The sequence below is a fragment of the Erpetoichthys calabaricus genome, chromosome 11 (genome assembly GCF_900747795.2).
Source record: "Erpetoichthys calabaricus chromosome 11, fErpCal1.3, whole genome shotgun sequence".
In the NCBI taxonomy this organism is placed as follows: Eukaryota; Metazoa; Chordata; class Cladistia; order Polypteriformes; family Polypteridae; genus Erpetoichthys; species Erpetoichthys calabaricus.
In genome coordinates, this window is record NC_041404.2 from 42,027,726 (window position 1) to 42,046,845 (window position 19,120).

General features: G+C 41.4%; 1 protein-coding gene across 1 annotated transcript in view; it reads right to left on the bottom strand.

The window, feature by feature from the left end:
* Window positions 1-341: 341 nt before the first annotated feature.
* The window catches only part of LOC114660355 (protocadherin gamma-C5-like), a 58,784-nt gene continuing 40,005 nt past the window's right edge, over window positions 342-19,120 (bottom strand). Inside the window, 2 exon segments of the mRNA XM_028813007.2 lie at window positions 342-5,169; window positions 10,843-10,928. Of these exon segments, the coding sequence (XP_028668840.2) occupies window positions 4,931-5,169; window positions 10,843-10,928 (325 nt within the window). The 3' untranslated portion in view covers window positions 342-4,930.

Here is a 19,120-nt window from a genome sequence, read left to right on the forward strand (position 1 = left end):
TATATATATATATATATATATATATATATATATGGGGGCACCAAAATCTTTTAAGTGCTTAGGACCTCTAAAGGTCTTAATCCAGCCCTGGGTAGGACGGGATATTCGCAGAATGAATGTGCAGCTGGCAAATCTGCAGAGATCATGTCAATACAGACCAGAGCCTCAAAGGAATGTTTCCAGCATCGTGTGGAATCCATGCCACAAATAACTGAGGGCAAAAGGAGGCACTACCCAGTTTGGGTATGGTGGTCCTAAGAATGTGCTCAGAAATACTGGTATTGCAGTGTGCTGTTAAAGGCAAGCAAAATGATTCAAAAAATGATGCAACTAGAACACAATTTCAGAAGAACCTTTTATTTGAAATGTCCGTGTTCAAAGAGAAAATAAAACAGCAATATAAATATTAGCATATAAAATATGGATGTGACACAAAGAAGCACTGACCTATGCATTTATAAGAAATATTTAGCCAAATACAGAATTCATCAGCAGACGCGTATATATATATTGTATTTATAGGAGAGCATTCCAGCAGCACAAAGAAGTATAAACCCCACAAACACATAAAAAGGTACAGACAGAAAAACACAAAAAAGCTGCTTTTTTTTTTGTTTTTGTTTGTTTTTCTTTTTTTTCCCTAATTTTTTTATTGTTTTTTTTTAAGCAGTGGCGGATTAAATTAGAAAAATAAACAAAAAACAAAAAAACGCTACTCTTTGCACGTCACTTTTCACAAATTAATTCCTAGTCTATGGAAAGGAGTGGTGATTTGTAAAAAATAGTTTTGATTAGTACTTTTAAATGCTACATGACTTACATTGGTTAGGATGAGATTTACATATAAAAAGAAACAAAAAAATTATATATTTATATATATATATATATATATTTATATGCAAAACATTCCAGTAGTAGCAGTAGCCGCATCAGGGGGGGCTTTTTTTTTTCTTTTTCTAGAGGTCTCTACAGACAGCTGGTCCTTGAACAGGTTTGGTCTTACATAAATAGTAAGGGACACAGATTGGGAATGTTTATCAGGAGCAGCAATAAGAATTGAAAATATAAATTACCAACAGGCTAAAAAAAGAAACAAAAGAGATAAAAAAGAACTTGTGAAGGTATTTTCCCTTAAAAACTTTAAACACAGGCTGCCTTTCTATTTCCCTGGCTTTTTTCCATAAGCCTGTGCATTCAGATTGAAAGAATTTGTGAATCACAATGATGGAATATTTGAAGAGCTCATTTTCAAGACTCACTCTGGACTCAGTTTGGAAATAATCTGAGTCATTTTGCGGAACCATTGTTAGTAATGGTCGTCACTACAGTGATAATATGATAATATACAAATTGACTTTGAGACCTTTAGTCTTGTTAATAGAATTGAAATCTACAGTAGATTTGCCCTTCGTTATTCTCCAACCACCCTCTCACTTTCAGCCCACTGTTGACCAGACACGTAGAGGCCTTAGCAGCCAAGTAATGAGCGTCTGTAGTGTGGGAGGTGAGCATTACTGCTAGGTGTGTGGGTGTTGTTATCATTACACAAAAACATGGCCTCAATTTGTACACATTAATATTTTTCTTTCTGTAAATCTCCTGTCCTTAGTGAGGGGTGTTTAAGCTGTGGCACCACTAAAATTCAGAGTTTTGCATTAACTTTAAGGACTCCTTCACCCAGGAGGAAACCTGTGAGAGGAGCTAAAGAAGACATTTTGTAGCCTCAGTGATACTTTCAGGCATTGTTTTCTTCCTGCAATTTTAGAAACAATGTATGTAAAGTATCTTCACATAAATAACTCCATTATAGTAGTGAGTCTTGTAAATCTGCACTTCATTGATCTCATGAGACGTATACTATCCACCAGTTGCTTGTGACTTCAGTGGTTTTGGAAACATGTGGTAAATCAGTGTGCTGTGTACTTCAACAGCATAGAAAATACAAAAAATAAATAAAATAGTAACCCCCCACACACACACATCTTCCCCACAATATTTAAGTTGAGCGTCTGGGCTCTGAAACCTGCACGCATTTAGACATCATTTCATTATGCATATACAGCTTGGCTGGCCCTGAGTCTGAGTGAATACAAAAATTCAGAGAGACCTGCAGCTAACGTGAGATTTGGAATTCAGGAACTGCCTCGACTGTAAGTGTGTGTGCTTCGTTTTAAGCGACATCATCATTACCAATACCCTCAAGCATTGCTGCAATCGAACGTCCCAAAATCCTGCTGTAACAACAGCCTCCAAGCGGACAATCACAGCAAAATTGCCAATATTAAATTCACACTTAGGGTGTATGTATGGAAACACTCTTTCCATATGTATATATACAATACACATTTCTATTTTTCGTTAACAATGGAAAAATGTATTTAACACTTGCAATTTTGCTGTACTGTAATGGTTTTAGGAATCATTGTCTACATGTTAGTAACTAGAAGAAGAAAATTATACCACTTAGGTCTTGCTCACGAGTGGAGGAAGAAGGGACAAAGAGACCGAAAGGTGGAATGGAGTGACGTCCGCAATTACACAGATGTTCTACTGGTCAGTTGTGGTGAAGAAAGAGCTGAGATGAACGGCAAAGCTCTCATTTATGTGCTTGGTCTTCATCCCTATCTTCACCTATGGCCTCAAGCTTTGGGTAGTGACTGAAAGAACTAACAGTGGAAATGAGCTTCCTTTCACATTGCGTCTTGGCTCAGCCTTAAACACAAGGTGAGGAGTGCAGACATTCGAGAGGAGCTCAATGTGCAGAGGTGTTTCGGCCCTCTGATTAAGATGCCTCCTTGAAACCTCCCTGTGGAGGTGTTTTGGGCATGGCCAACCAGTAGGAAACCTCAGGACATACCCAGGTCATGTTGGAGAGATTAAATCACACAGCTCGCCGGCAGGAAAAAAGGGGCCGCTTAGACTGCCCGTCCCCCCCACCCCACGACCTGGACCCTGGATAGATGGATGGATGGAAACCACCTTGCTATACATTCATTTTCAAAATCTGCTTAATCCAGTCCAATTCTGGCAGCATCTCAGCCCCACATCATCATGAGGACACACTCACACTTACTTGCATGGGGCCATTTTAGAGTTACTAATTAACCTAACATGCATGTCTTTGGGATGTTAGAAGAAACCCTCGTTCCTGATAAAAACCCACCTGTTTCTATGTTTTACAGATATCAAACATAATACACAGCTTTGAGTTTACCCCAAACAGGCTGCCATTGGTTGTGGTTAGGTCTGGGTGAGGGTTAACCAGTCAAATTATAACCCTTCATTTTGTATTACAGAAGCATGGTCTCATCACCCTTCACTAGTATACTGTATATTCTGTGAATGCAATCAAGGCACTGATTCCGAAAACAAACACCACATAGTTCAAGACTGCAAAATGATTGTATGAAATGCCACAGACACGTGTGAGATAAAAAAACGAAAAAACAAAAAAACAACAAAGCTCGTCTGCCTTGTAAACTTGGCATCATGCACCAAGCCTCTCCATTAAAGATAGACAGCACTTCCAAACACCCTCATAATCCTTCACATAATCTATCGGCAGTCCCAATTTCACATTTCAAACCTTCAATAAAATGAGCCGTTCAGTATTTAAAAATCTCAACGATGTCTACTTTCTCGATGTTACCAGGGCACAAGTTTTTACAGCAATTTGTTTTTTGTTTGTTTTTGGGTGTGCCGTTCCTACACTAAGAAGGTTTTAGTTTGAAATGTCAAGTAACTGATGTGTAATGACCAAAAAAAAAAATTGCCTGCCTCAATGGATTCGTTTGCTTTAAAAACCCTCCTGTCACCGAACACCACCTACCGAAAAACCAGCCTAAGGCTTTCAGAATAAATATGTAAGTTTCCGCCTCATGCTAGATAGTGCTAACATGCATCGTGTAGCTAAGTGAAGCGAAACAGTTTAACAGCGCATCTGAACAATATGTGCGAGACATGCATATGACGGAGGAATGGGGAAATGCAGCACTCTTCATTCCTTGATGACACTTTCTCTGCACCAAGTGAATGGGTCTTGGACTGCAATGGCAGACGTATGCGTGGTGTAGCAGTGGTGTGTAACACAATCAGGTATGAGAGCACCAAGGAATGCAAAAGCTCTGATTAGATGGCACACAGACGTTAAAATCAAAACAGAAGTGAACTCCGCTTTCCTTCTAGTCTGTTCCTATTTCTGAAATTAGATTTGGTTTGATTATACTTACTTCTGCTTAATACAATTTTTCTTTTTTTGCCTATCAGTATCATTGTCCATTACTTATCCATTTTAACACTGTACAGTTTAATTAATGCATAGTTTATTCATTAAGCATTTTTTTCTTTTTTTTTTTTTTTTTTCAAGGTAACAAAATTTCATGCAAATATAATTTTAAATATAACTAAGCTGGGAGCAAGATATCCCTATCCAAATATCTCCCAAGAAAGCATGTTAGAATTACAAAGTTTTCTTTCGTGGGAAAGAAAAGAAAAAGCGGCCACGTTAAAAAGCTAACGTATGTGTCTTATGCTCCAGTAACCCTCCAAAATAAAATCCACATATGGTGTTAATAAATGATTAATATTTAGGCTAATGCTATATATCAGGGCAAAGCCCTTAAATTCCCATTTGTATTTTACAATTAACCTTCAAAACCCAGTAGGATTTATCGAATGAAAGAATCATTAAAAAAAGACATTCTTAACTTGTTAATTCATGTTAAGGAATAATACCTCTACTAAGAACTTCATGTTATATTTCAATAACAATTTACTTACACGATGGAAAGTCCGACAAATAAAAACAGGGATGAACACATCTACGGTTTACTCAAAGTCACTATAAGTCATTACAATCAGGTTAAAAAAACAAACGAAAAAAAGGAATAAATGCTGAACTGGAAGAGATTTTCTCTAACTGAGGGATCCATTACTTCTTCTCTTTCTTCCCTGGTTTCTTCTTGTTGGCGGTGGGTGCCGCGGCGGCGGCGGCGGCGACCATGATCTTGGCTTCTGGCTGAGCGTTGTTGCCCGCCAGTGTAGTGGTGCTCCCGGGGATGTAGACGTTCTGCCGGTAATCCGGGACGTGCTGCAAGGTGAACTGCGGGCTGTATCTGGTGCTCAGACCCATAGTGCCAGCTCCGAGAGTTCCAGTCGCTTCACTCACCTCTGTGGGAAGAAGAAAGAGGAAGATGATGTATGCAGTCATAAAATGAGTGGACATGTGTGTATTCACGAGGATTTAAACTCTTTGAAAGTGGTACAAGGGCATCCTCTTGTCCGTTAAAATCTATAAAACACGTCCCAACAGCTGGGTTCTGAAATAGGACATGTCTGATAACAGCCAGTGCTCAATAATTTAATTTCACTGTGGCTTTAGCTGCTCATGTTATGATTCAAGTGGAGCAGAGTTCTGCCGTTCTTTGTGGAAACAGAAGGAAAACTGTGGTGATATAATTATAGTTGCTTTGGTTTACCAGCAGTAGAAAGCTGGCATGACAAGTGCAATGCTGCCACAGGAAGACATGGGAGCATGCGTGCTGTCATTTTCATTGAGCTGTACAAAACATGACATTTAACATTCAATTAAGATCATCAAAGTAACTAATGAGCAATCAAGCCAAACATAAAGTGAATTGAACCTTTTTTTAGTATGTAAGGACATGGCGACTGAAATGGGATGACAGTAAAACCCTTGAAAACAGTCCAGACATCCATCCATATTGGAACCAGCTCAGTCAATTCAGGACTATTTAGGCCTCCCCTGGTTACATTGGGGCACAAGGACAAAACCAGTGATGGAGTTACCCTTAAAATAAAGGTACCAAAGAAGGTATTCAGAGTAATGCCATGGGGGGGAACCATTTTTGGTTCCCAAAAAAGCCATCCACATGAACATTTCAGAAAAAAAATGTTTTAGTTAGATCCATAACTGGTTCCATAACAAGCCATACATAGAGTATAAAAGATCTGCGAAATATCAATGGGTACTTAACATCCTGCTAGGAAGCCTTCTATGCATTAAGGATTTCTGTTATGTCTATATATTAAGAACCTTTTCAAAGGCGAAATAATCAATCTCATATTGAAAGAAGCCTTCCCAGTATAAAATGGTTCTTTGTGAAGTAATGGATCAATGAGGAACCACAGGACCCAGTAAAGTGACATTAAGGAACCAGTATGTTAAAGGCTATGGGGCTAGCATTTGCCAAAAAAAAACTGTAAAACACAGCATGGGCGAGTGAGTATGAAAATCCTCCTTCAGCACTTCTTGTCTGAAAAATGTATATAAATATTGCTGATATATGATGAAAATGTGAAAGACTGATGGTAAGACAATTCCCATGACCATTCCTGGCCTTCTGACATACCTATGTGTGGTCCCCATCTTTTTTCATCGTTTTCTTTCCCTCTGTGTGGTGTGCTGTGGGGTCTACCACTAACTACAGGGATCAAAAGTAGCGTAATACCAGGAAAAGGCCCAAGTCATCCCTTTAACTTTTTCATTTTGAAAAGGGACAAGTCACTGAGCGTGGTCATATTAGTGTTACAGCACAATAATCAGATTTTCTACAAATTAATGTATATGTAGGAAAGCCTGGGATTTTTATTTACTTTAAACATATTATTAATTAACATATTATTCACCTTGCTAAGATTGTGTAAATGACATCTTCAACTGAAAATCACAGGAAAAGTGTAATGTGACGTAGTCTCCAAGTATTTTACAGCTGATAGACCACCAGCACTAAGAACGGACTACTTGATCCCAACCTGTCTGGATTCCCTTTACTGAGACAGCCTTACTGACTGTGGTCAACCAGATACAGTTAGCTAGAGCCACCAATATGTCATTAGTCCTGATCTTTCTAGATCTCTCCTCTGCCTTTTGACACAGTCAACAATGAGATCCTTCTTGCCACTCTTTCTGACCTTGACATCACCAGGACTGGCCTCAGGGGGTCTAAGTCCTATATCTTGGGCAGATCCTGGTGAGTAGAGATGTCAAGTGTGCATCAGACATGCACAGCGGTGCAGTGAGGATCAAGGCTGCACTCTATACTCTTCTTTCTCTACGCCATCATCTAATCCCTTGGTTTCTCAAATAAGTGCTAAGCTGATGATATACAGCTGTACATGTTGTCTCTCAGTGAGGACAACACAGTATCAGATAGATTCTATGCATGTCTTATTGATATTTCAATCTGGAAGAAGGACTACCATCTACAACTCAACCTGGCAAAGACAGAGCTTCTTGTTATCTGGGCCAGCCAGTCTGCTCAAATCCCCATCTCTGTACAGCTTGGCTGCCAAGTTAGTAGGTAACCTTGGGGTGGAGATTGATGAGCACCTATTTTTCTTTGACCACATTTCAATTGTCTTTCATTCATGTTGATTCTCTCTATATAAAATCTTAAATATCAGACATTATTAACTGACTATGCAGCACAACGTCTGGTCCAAGATTTGGTTTAGTCATGCCTGGATTAATGCAACTCAGTACTAGCAAGAGGTCTCACATGTACAATCGAAGCACTGCAGATAATGCAAAATGCATTGTATTCAACCAGCCAAGAGGGGTCCATGTCACTCCTCTTCTCAGGTAGCTGCACTAGCTTCCTTTGGCAAAACGCATTAAGTTCAAACCATTGGTGCTTGCCTACAGAGTAGTCAATGGGTCAGCACTTTGGACACACTGGTGAGGTGTTAGGCTTCATTATAGCAATTCAGGTCTGCCAACATATGTTTATGCCATCTCTGTAGGGTATCAAATCTGAATCCTGACTCCTTTCATACCGTATGTAGCTCCTAATTGGTGGAACAAGCTGCTCCCTTCTGTCCAAACTACCAATTCCCTCAATGTATATAAGTAGTGATTGAAAACCCTACTGTTCTGTAATTATCTATTAATTGATTTTTGCTCCGTGGCTATCTGTCATACATATTAATTGATCACTTTTTTTTTTTTGCTATGCTTGCTTTATAGCTCTTCCCATGTGATTATCAACTTTTGTAACCTATCCCACTCTACACAGTCCCTAGACTGATGTTACTCAATTATGTTGACCTCCTTTGTAAGTCAATTTGGATAAAAGTGTCTGCTAAGCAAATAAATGTAAATGTAAAAGGATGATACTAACATCCACATTGCTCATTCAAAGTAAACAAAAGTAAATGGAAACATCATTCTGTGTAATTTACATAAACACAGTGAATGATTATTTATTTGCTTATTCAATGATAAGGTCCACTGCTTCCCCCTGCCAGTGCTAGAGAATCCTCAAATAGGAAAGCAAATTAGGGAAAAGGCTCAGTGTTGGATTGGATCCTGAGTTGTGCGTGAAAGGTATGGGGATACACGTTCAGACCCCACCATGAGAGAGCCGTATACTTCAAAGGTACTCAGACTCTATGAATTACTGAGAGCGACTGTAATGTACGCTCATCTTTTCATGAAATAGCAGTAGTAAAAAGTCTGTCACCCAGACCTTTACTAACCAATTTTGAATATAAATAGGAGGTCTGAAAATCGAAAGGATACAACATGAGAAGGATTTAAGGAGTCATAGTGGACTTGACCCTATCAACTGCCAGACAGTGTTCAGAAGCCATCAAGGAGGCTAACAGAATGTCAGGTTATATAGCGCCCTGATGTGTGGAGTACAAGTCCAATGAGGTTATACTCAGGCTTTATAACACACTGGTGAGGCCTCATCTGGTGTACTGGGTGCAGTTTGTGTCTCCAGGCTACAAGAAGGACACTGCAACACTAGAGAAGGTCCAGAGAAGAGTGACTCGGCTGATTCCAGGGCTACAAGGATTAAGTTATGAGGAAAGATTAAAAGAGTTGAGCCTTTTAGGTTTAAGCAAAAACAGATTTAGAGGAGACATGACTGAAGTGTTTAAAATTGTGAAGGGAATTAGTCCAGTGGATCAAGACTGTTATTTTAAAATGAGTTCATCAGGAACACAGGGACACCGTTGGAAACTTGTTAAGGGTACATTTTGCACAAAAATTAGGAAGTTTTTCTTTACACAAAGAACCATAGACACTTGGAATAAGAGACCCAGTAACACGGTAAACAGGAAGTCTTTAGGGTCTTTTAAACCTAGATTGATGTTATTTTGGAGGAATTAAGCAGATAGGTCTAGTGAGCATTGATGGTCTGAATGGCTTGTTCTTGTCTAGATTGTTCTAAGGTTCTAATTAATTGTGTAGATACTGTAGGTACAGAGGGGTAGATGGCCTTGGTTTTCTTCCACACCTCCAATTTCTTAATTCAACCATTTTATCCATTACACAGTTTTAGGGCTCTGGAATATACTGAGACAGCACTGGGCACTTGGTAAGAACCAGCCTTATCTCAGGACACTCTTAAACACACTCGCATTGGGCCAGTTTGGTGCCACCGATCAGCCTTACACTAGGAATTCAAAGAGGACATGAAAACTAAATACAGACCAGGCAAGAAATGAATCCCATGTTCCCAAGGCTGTGAGGCAGATGTGGGAAATACTGTGTGCCATTGGGCTTTCTTTATGTTTCCAACTCTTTTATTTTGTTCCAGTTAAACTTTTTCTTTGGATGTCCTGGAGCTTCTTGGAAATTTTATTCTGGCCTTGATTAACCTTTGACAAAATTTAAAGCAGTTGAGGTTGGACATTGAACAACATGGGCATCTCTCCATCTATCCATTCATCTGTTTTCTGATTTAGCTTTTACTGGTTCAGGGCTGTGAGGAGACAGAAGCTATCCATGCTGCCATGGGCACACTCTGCCAGATTATTATTGCCAGGCATCCTGGCGACACATTTATGGGCTGTATGGGACTTTGGAGCCCCTGGAGGAACTGCAAATGGGCACAGGAAGGAAACTCCAAACTGCCAATTGAAACGGAGTCCAAGCGCTGTGAGACAGCAGTGCTAAATGTTATGCCAGCATGCCACCTTTATACAGGAATTTGAATGAACTTGTAAATGGAATTTTTAACTGTTGAGCAGATATAAGATTTTGTTTTCCGTGGTATGTGATATTTCGTGTGCTGTCTTCCATTACCACACATCTGTAACTTTCCAGAACTTCCTTTTTTACTGATGCACAAAAATAATTGATGCATTCAGAATCTGTTTCTGTAATCAAACTTATTTTGGTGCACTGTAAAGCACCTTTTGATAGAGTATGCTGCTAAGGAGACCTTAACAAAATGAACGTGATTTGTTTTTCCTTAAGCACTGTGGTGCTTCACAGGTCCAAGACCATGTATTGGAGTACCAGCCCTGTCATCATCTCTGTGGACCTCACACAATCTGCTGATGCCTGTGGTGTTCACCTCACACCTTCAGGAGAAGCTCCTTTTAATTTATTGGTACATAATAAATTGGCCAAATAGGGGTGAGTGTGTGACAGAGCCTTGCAATGAACTCTAATTTCCTGCTGAAATCGGATCAGGCTCTTTGCAGTCCCCCAATTGAATAAGCAAGTTCAGAAAATGAATGAGCGGAGGGTTTTATTTCCCGTTCTTCAGCACTGAGGAGCAGAAAAAATGTGAAAATGAAATGTGCTGCCTCTGCAGCTCCCACAAGATAAATTAACTTCAGGCAGGAGAAGCAGCAGTGGGAAATAAATGAAGCTGAGATGCTGACTAAACACTGAAGTCAACGGTGAACAGAAGAATTTCACCAAAGGCTTCATGGAATCAAAGCACTGCAGCAGAGCTCTCTGTGTTAAACTAATGTAGTCTCACAGACACGGCTCTCATTTCGTTCATTTCACACTGTGAAAAGCCGAGGGCTGCATGCAACACGCTGTCATGTCGGAGAGGTGTGATGTCTCTGGCTTACCATTAGCGGCGGCCATCAGGGCTTGGAGCTGCTCCGCTTCAGTGGGAGGATTGGGCCATGGACCGGCTTCTTCAGGGCGCTGAGTGCTACAAGGGAAGAAGGAGGGTTATACACAATGCAAGTAGTCAAATCACACTGCAATTTCAGACCATCATACAACAAAGAGTACTAAATGACTGTTACCTCTCTCCAAAAGATAAATAGCCAATAACAGTCCATCAAGCGCGTTTGTTTAGCTAATCGCTAAGCTGTCCAAATATCTCATCCAGATACTTCTAAAAGTGTGTCAAGGTTTCTGCTTCAACGACATGTCTCAGCAGTTTGTTTCAGATTCCCACAACTCTGAGTATAGAAGGAGCTCCTGGCTGCAGTCTTAAATCCACTTTCTCTTAAATTCCATTGATGACCTTGTGTATGTGATTTGCCAGAATTATTCAGGATCTACTTTATCAATGCCTCTGATAAATCCTGGGATGCATTTGGTTGCTCTCCTCTGCACAGCTTCAAGTGCTGTTATGTCTTTTTTGTAGTGTGATGACCAGAACTGCACACAATACTCCAGGTGTAGTTTCACTGGTACATTACTGTATATAGTCTAAGCATAATGATCCTCGATTTAAATGTAACAGTGGGCTGTAGCCTGTCCTAGCAACATTGTTTGCAAGGCAGAAACCAACACTGGACAGGGCACTAGTCCATCGTAGAGGCCCCTGACACACACATCCATGTTGGCACTCAAGCAAGACAAATTTGGAACCGCCAATTAGTCTACTCTGTACATACTGGCAAGTAAGATTGACCACCTGAAGCAAAACCCATGTAGTCATGGAAAGACCGTTCACATTTCACATGGAAAACAGAAGGATGGGGATTCAAGCCAAGAATGCTGGATCTGTGAAGAGGTAACAATAACCACTGTGCTAACATGCCATTCTATATTATATTATGTTATATTAACTGTCCATTTATTCTATTTCTTATGACGCCTATTCAGGGCAGGGATGTGGGGCAACTGAAGCCTATCCCAGCAATCATCAGGCACAAGGCAGGAATAAGACATGGGCAGGACACCGCATCACAGAGTAAACATACAAACATATACACACACACACACTGATCAATTTAACATTGCCAATCCAACTAACAGCCATGTCCTTCAACTGTCCGAAAAAAATTGAACAACCAGAGGAAACTGATGCAGACAAAGGGAGAACATACAAAAATTTGCAGCACTCACTGTCCATTATTTCAGATACTACTGATACCTGACCATAGGTGTCTGCTGCTGCAATGGTGCCAAGAACACTGCTAATGGCAGAATGACTGGCAAGCATTGTATGGACTTGAGGCACCCACAGCGAGAAGCTTCTGGAGACATGCATTTTGCAGCATCATATGGCCCCAACACCAGCTGTAATTAAGTGGGGTGCCATTGGGTTCCATGCCCGCCCCCATCTCACATGTATTTCTGGTATCTTGACCAGCCAGCAAAACAACAGAGATGTGTTGGAGGATAAGGTGGTAGCCTATCTGTAAAGGTTCCCTGGTGCCATATTCCAAAGCATAAAAATGTCCTACAATTCCTGGATGGCAACCTGAATTAAGAATATTGGAGACATGGCGCCATCATGGCGCCGCAGATGGCAGCCTCGGTGCCTCGTTCCTTGGTGCTTTCTCTGTTTTTGTTTGTTTGTTCCGTGATAAGCTGTCCACCTCTGATCACATACAGCAGAGAGGAACTCTTACACATCGGTCAATTCGCTGGTGAAATTTTTTCACCGTCTTTCACTCAGACGGAATACTTTACAGAACTTTTAGTCGGAGGAGCAGCTGCCCTTTACGGAATTAGAAGGAGACGCCGACGAGGGAAGCGAGCCGGAGCGCTTGTTAAACTGCGCCACCGGGGATTTCGAACTGCGCTCCCTTCAATTCACCTGGCGAACGTCCGCTCTTTGGCCAACAAGATGGACGAACTGCTTCTGTTAAACAGAATAAACACGGACTTTTCCAGATCTGCTGTCCTGTGCTTCACTGAAACCTGGCTTGGTGAGCACATCCCCGATAGCGCATTATACCTGCCGAGCTTCCAACTTCTCCGTGCGGACCGCGTCATGGAGCTCTCGGGGAAAACGAAAGGAGGCGGAATCTGTTTCTACATAAACGAAGGTTGGTGTACAGATGTCACAGTACTAATCAAAACATGCAGCCCTCACTTAGAGTCTTTTTTCATTGACTGTAAACCGTTCTATTCACCGCGGGAGTTTTCCTCGTTTATTCTGGTTGGTGTTTACATCCCACCTCAGGCCTGTGTTAGTGAAGCATTACAACACCTGGCTGACCAGATAACTAACATGGAGCACAAACACCCGGACTCCCTGCTCATTGTTCTTGGTGATTTTAACAGAGCAAACCTCAGGCAAGAACTGCCAAAATTCAGTCAGCATATTAAGTGTCCTACCAGGGACAAAAACACACTGGACCACTGCTACACTACATTAAAGGATGCTTATCGCTCTGTCCCTCGTGCTGCCCTGGGACTCTCTGACCACTGTTTGGTTCATCTTCTCCCGACTTACAGGCAGAACTTAAGATCTGCAAAGCCTGTGGTGAAAACGGTGAAGAGATGGACCAACGAGGCAAAGCTGGAACTACAAGCCTGCTTTGACTGTACTGATTGGAGTGTTTTTGAGTCTGCAGCGACAGACCTGGATGAGCTTACTGACACTGTGACATCCTACGTCAGTTTTTGTGAGGATATGTGTGTGCCCATGAAAACTTTTCGCACATACAACAACAACAAACCCTGGTTTACTACAAAACTCAGGCAGCTTCGTAAGGCTAAGGAGAAGGCCTACAGAAGTGGGGACAGAATCCTGTATAATCAAGCCAGAAACACATTGACAAAGGAGATCAGAGTAGCAAAGAGGTGCTACACTGAAAAGCTGGAAAATAGGTTTACAGCCAACGACCCTGCATCAGTGTGGAGAGGTTTGAAAGACATCACCAACTACAGGAAACCATCCCCCCATACTGAAGAGAACCATCAACTAGCCAACGAGCTGAATTTGTTCTACTGCAGGTTTGATAATCCCTCTTTCACACCTCTCACCCACGCCAATCTAAATACAGTCCCAGCACTCACTACCAAGCCCCTGCCCCTCCCCACTGACACCATACCTGCACTCAGGATCTGTGAAGGGGACGTGAGTCAGCTCTTCAGGAGACAGAAGATCAGGAAGGCACCAGGTCCAGATGGTGTGTCACCCTCCTGTCTTAAAGTCTGTGCTGATCAGCTGGCCCCCATATTTACACAGATCTTCAACAGATCCCTGGAGCTATGTGAAGTTCCCTCCTGCCTTAAACGTTCCACAATTATCCCGGTTCCAAAGAAAACCTCCATTGCAGGGTTAAATGACTACAGGCCAGTCGCCCTGACGTCTGTGGTCATGAAATCCTTTGAAAGACTGGTGTTGACCTACCTGAAGGACATTACAGACCCCCTGCTTGACCCCCTACAGTTTGCTTACCGAGCAAACAGGTCAGTGGATGATGCAATCAACATGGGACTGCACTACATCCTGCAACATCTCGACTCTCCAGGGACATATGCTAGGATCCTGTTTGTGGACTTCAGCTCGGCGTTCAACACTATCATTCCAGAAGTCCTCCACACCAAACTCACTTGGCTCACTGTACCAGCTCCCATCTCCCAGTGGATCAAAAACTTCCTGACAGATAGGAAGCAGCAAGTGAGACTGGGAAAAATCACATCCAGCACACGAACAGTCAGCACTGGCGCCCCCCAGGGATGTGTCCTCTCTCCTCTGCTCTTCTCCCTCTACACAAATGACTGCACCTCAAGAGACCCGTCTGTTAAAATCCTGAAGTTCGCAGATGATATGACAGTCATTGGCCTCATCAAGGACAGTGATGAGTCTGTATACAGACGAGAGGTCGAACAGCTGGCCCTCTGGTGCGGTCAAAACAACCTGGAGCTGAACAAGCTTAAAACTGTGGAGATGACAGTGGACTTCAGGAGGAGCCCCCCAGTGCTGCCCCCTCTCACACTACTCAACAGCATTGTGTCCGCTGTGGAAAACTTTAGGTTTCTGGGATCCACAATTTCCCAGGACCTAAAGTGGGAACTAAACATAAACACAATTGTTAAAAAGGCCCAGCAGAGGTTGTACTTCCTGCGCCAGCTCAGAAAGTTCAACCTGCCTCAGGAGCTGCTCATCCAATTTTACTCTGCAGTAATCCAGTCTGTTCTCTGTTCATCTATCACAGTCTGGTTTGGCTCAGCCACAAAACAGGACAGGAACAGACTTCAACGGACAGTCAGGATTGCAGAAAAAATCATTGGTGTTGATCTGCCCTCCATTCAAGACTTATACAGATCTCGAGTCAGGAAACGGGCAGAAAACATCATTGCAGACCCATCACACCCTGGTTACAACCTTTTTCAACTTCTTCCCTCTGGTAGGCGCTACAGAGCACTGTACGCCAAAACTACCAGACATGTGAACAGTTTCTTTCCTCAGGCCATCACTCTCATGAACACTTAAGTCAATCTCACAGCATCAGGGACAATACTAGGTAAAACCGGAGTCCAATTCCTTGTATGTGTACATATACTTGGCCAATAAAGCTGATTCTGATTCTGATTCTGATTCTGACATCATGAGACGATGACTGGCATGCCAGAGACCACCAGTGCCACAAATAACATCCCTTACTGTCTAAGTCAGACCACGTACAAGTGCTTATTTTCACCCGTAATGGATACACCAAATACAGAATATTGTGCATTCTGTAGTGTGACCCAAGTGACCCAGCTGAACTTTCAAAGTAGTTCTGCCATGTAGATATTACTTTGATATGTCCTGACTTACTTGGTGTTGCAATTGCCAGCTATTCAGTGATTGGCACTGCCTCACTGACCCAGCTACCAGGAGTTCAAGTCCTATACCCGGTTGTCATTTTTTTGAAGTCTACATGTTCTCACTGTGCCTCTTTTGGGTTTTTCTCCACATACTCAGGTTTCCCACCCTTTGTATTGTAGGTTAACTGCCATTTTTAAATTGTTCCACGGTGTGTTCTCACCTCATGTCTAATGCTGCCAGGCTAGATTAAGGCCCTCACAACCCTAAAGTGAATTTAGAAGGTTTGAAAACATTATGCTATATTAGAGCATAACATTCTCAAAGCAGTTTAATCCAATATTGAGCTCAATAACAACTAAACCTGGGTAAGACGCAGCATTGGAGGAAACACTTAAACAATTTAGTTAAGTAAAAGTACAAATAAACAAGCAAACATGCACTCTAGTGAAAACTGAAATACCCCAGTGACCTTTCTGCTTAAGTAAACCTAAATATGTACTGTACTTGCTTGTAAACATACTTAAAGACTTAATGTAGTTGTTGAATGTATTTCCTAATGCAACAGTATAATATGGTGTTAGGTATGCCTACTAAATGTAAATTGTGTTAAAAACAAAAATAGAAGAGGTTGTGCCATTTCAATTAAGAATGACGCAGGTTATGCTAATGTATTAGTTTAATATTATGTTTTTATATTGTTTAAAACAATTCCGATAATGAATTATACAAAACAAACAATGAATACATTCCAATATAAATGCATTGTTACTGAATTTTATTTGTATGATAAATGAGAGAACGATCAATGACACCATTCTCATTCAACGATGATGACTGAGCTTGAACTAAAGAGAATCATAAGTGAAGTGAACGAGAATCATGGATCAGACTGTGGTACTTACACATGAACTTTAAAGAAAAGTAAATGAAAGAGGCGCTTCACATACACTTTAGCACTCCTACTGAGCTCTACTGAATCGATCTGCTCACGTTCATGAAATAATTCCCAGTCATTCAAGACGAATTGCCTATCACTATCTATGTCGTCATCTGATTTAAAAAAGAAAATGCAATAATGCATTGTGAGTGCAAAATGTAACACAATGCCATGTTGAAATGAAGTGGAGCTGAAAGTCGAGATACTTGCTGTAAGATGCACTATGGTAAAAGTCAAAAGTACCCACAGGTAAATCTACTTCATTAAAGTACAGAAATTTGAAAATTTTTCTTAAGTACAGTAACAAAGTAATTGTATTTTGTTACCTCCACTACTGATAAGACATCAGCCAATCACACAACATACTCCAATATGTAACGATCAGGGTTCAATTTTGAGATCTTTTAGCTTTTTCTTATAATGGAAGCCATTTTGCGTACTGTTGTCAGGGTCGTGACCTGTGTTTCTAGAGGTATGGTCTCCGGGGTCATGACCTCGAATTAATCAGCAGACAGGATAAATAGGTAAGCGTTTGCACTGAGCTTTATCTGATCTGCGGATAAATCCTTCTAAACCTTTTTTTGAATTCCCTTTGTAATTATTTTGATATCTTGCCAGGTTTTCGACTTCTTGCTTGAATATTGACTGTGATTTTTGCCTCTCATCTGGGTTTCGATTGGTTCGTTTTATTTTGATTTGTTTTGCCATTTACATGCATCTGCTGATTTAACTCAAGAAATTAGTTATTTGTTTTCCTGCTGAGCCAGGACACACTACACACATGCACACTTACATTGTAAGGGTGTCTTAAGGCCATATTAACCCTTTGCGGTCATTAGGCCAGAAAACTGGCCTTAGTAAAAAGTGCGCTATAGGTCGTCAGGCCACCGCTGGTGGCCCTGCAAGTTTCTGACTGATTTGCACAGTTGCCTGGTCGAGAAAAGTGGCCTGTGTTATTCCTACGTGCTTGAAAAAAATAACTGCTGTAATTATTGGCGTTTTTTCAATAATTAATTACGACTAATGTAGCGTGACGTTGAAAATTAAATACGACTGCAAAGGGTTAAATCTGATCACTTTTGCAGTGATTTTCAGTTGTAGCTTTCGTTTGCATGTTGTTAGCGAGTTGGAGGAGGCAGTTGGCGACACCCTCCTTGTGACATGCCTAGTGACTCACTCCAACTAGTCCACGACTCGTCTTGACCTAAATCAAACAGGTTTGAGTTTGTCTTTAGTCAAACAGGTTGGCTCTGTGCACACAAGTGATGATAACTAATGAATGCTCATCCAGAAGTACAACGCATATAATTCAGTGACAAGGAATAAGAAATCTGGGTGTACTGGACCTCACATACAGAACAGAGGCTTGTTTGTCTGATGTTTTACATTTTATACACCACAACAGAATTGAAAAAAAGAAAGGACTGTGACTGCGACTAAATTCATCAAACTTGCACTGGTACAGCACTGGCTCTGTCAAGCACCATGTTATTTATTGGCTGTCACAAACACGGAAGAGCATGATGCTATTGGAAAGTTGTCACTCAGTCACTAAATTTGACATGCCCAGTCACTTCCAGTTATTTAAACTGATATGCTCCAACGACGAGATCAGCTACTGTAGTCAGAACGTCCGACATACTCGAGGACTTGAAATTGTGTAATGTAATATGTGATGATACCAAGGTTTCTAAAGAAAAGCAAAAGAAAGCAGAATTCCATGCAGGCAGTGCCTGGCCTGAAATATGATCTCTGGACTCTCAAGCTGTAAGGGTGTATTGCTAACCACTGCAACACTCTGCCTCCTCGCCACGTTTAGACAAAAAGCTGCTCTTTTATGTATTATTTGTCTAAAATGAACCGTCTTTATACCACATTACTGTCGCTATGGATTTCAAAAAGACCTTAAGCAGTTGTGGTGCTTCAGAAACTTAGCCAAAAAAAGTAAAGAGGTCTACTGTGTGTTTTTGTCAAGAGAGGCTCCCTGGGGTGTTACGTGATGCCTGCAACACATTTCTTTCCTTGCAGAAACAGCAGCTATTCCAGGCTTAACCATGTCCTGCCCAAATCACGGTCGCCTCTGCTAAAGAGACAAGAAACCAAGTCAGGGGCCTAAATGGAAGCAGCCTGGTGCAAATTCGGGCCTCTCAGGTCTGCTTCCTTCCTTCCTCACATGAACTGCTATAAACCTGCTTCCTTTAGATCTGCAGCTCATTAATGAGGACTTCAAACGCTAGTCGAAATTACAAGGGGAGCTTTAATGGGAAAAGAGTGAGCCTATTAAATACACCAACCCTGTCTGTCTGTTCACATGTTGACAGCCTGGCTTAGCTGTAATTAACTGAATTGGGGTGGCAGAGCTTGTCAATCCATTTCCCGCACAGACTCTGACCTCTGGTTCAACGTTATGGGGATGTGGTCCTCATGCTGTTGTACACCAGCATTTGGAGTTAGTTTA